The sequence below is a fragment of the Pteropus vampyrus genome, unplaced genomic scaffold, assembly GCF_000151845.1.
Source record: "Pteropus vampyrus isolate Shadow unplaced genomic scaffold, Pvam_2.0 Scaffold1235, whole genome shotgun sequence".
Classification (NCBI taxonomy): domain Eukaryota; kingdom Metazoa; phylum Chordata; class Mammalia; order Chiroptera; family Pteropodidae; genus Pteropus; species Pteropus vampyrus.
Genome location: NW_011890016.1, coordinates 7,862 through 8,874, shown reverse-complemented (window position 1 = coordinate 8,874; position 1,013 = coordinate 7,862). Strand labels below are relative to the sequence as shown.

The 1,013-nt window shown below is 56.5% G+C and overlaps 1 gene segment (V, D, J or C); it reads left to right on the top strand.

Moving 5' to 3' along the window:
• The first annotated feature begins 155 nt into the window (after positions 1 to 155).
• Positions 156 to 729, top strand: LOC111734433. The segment is given in 2 exon segments: positions 156 to 243; positions 356 to 729. Coding segments are annotated over 2 exon segments (420 nt in total).
• The last annotated feature ends 284 nt before the right edge of the window (positions 730 to 1,013 follow it).

Below are 1,013 nucleotides of genomic sequence, written 5' to 3'. Positions count from 1 at the left end.
CTGCCCCTGCCCATCCCTTAACTCTCAGACAGAGGGGCCTGACCCCGGGTCCAGTGTGGGATGAGAAATCTGGGGGCCTCATTTGCATGAGTGGATCCTCCCTCTGTCAGAGCTTGAAGAGGAGAGGGAGAGACTTGGGGGAAGCTCTGCTTCAGCTGTGGGGACACAGAGAGCAGGACTCATTGATCATCTCCACCATGGCCTGGTCCCCTCTTCTCCTCACCCTCCTCGCTCACTGCACAGGTGACCGGATAAGGGGACAGGAGAAGGGAGCCTGGGTAAAAGCATGGGGCCCTGCTGCCTCCCCTTGTCTGTAGACCCAGCATCACCACCTCTGTGTCTCTCCCTCTTCCAGGCTCCTGGGCCCAGTCTGTGCTGACCCAGCCGTCCTCAGTGTCTGGGGCCCCAGGACAGAGTGTCACCATCTCCTGCACTGGAAGCAGCTCAAACATTGGTGGTAACTATGTGCGGTGGTTCCAGCAGCTCCCAGGAAAAGCCCCCAAACTCCTCATCTATGGTGATAGCAATCGAGACTCTGGGGTCCCCGACCGATTCTCTGGCTCCAGATCTGGCAACTCGGCCTCCCTGACCATCCAGGGGCTCCAGGCTGAGGACGAGGCCGATTATTACTGCTCGAGTCTAGAGGGTCAGGATACACTGCAGACAAACAGGAAGTGTCCCCATGCTCAAGGAGCCGACACACTCTGGTTGAAGAAAGAGGATATATGAGTCAAAATATAGTGTCCCGTGCTGATTTCCCACCTGGGAGAGAGAATGCCTCTGTGGTCCCAGGCATCCATCCACACAGCAAACTCTCGAGAATTAGAGACTCACCCTCCCTGGCCCATTGGACAGCAACTCCGGTATTCAGGATGACCAGACGTGATCACTCACACCGTCTCCCCCGACACTACCATGACAAACACAGACAGGATGGTCTGATTTGCTTTAGACAACACAGGCCCTGACCCTGGACTTGGAAACAGATCAGTCGCATGCCAACCACATGGCTG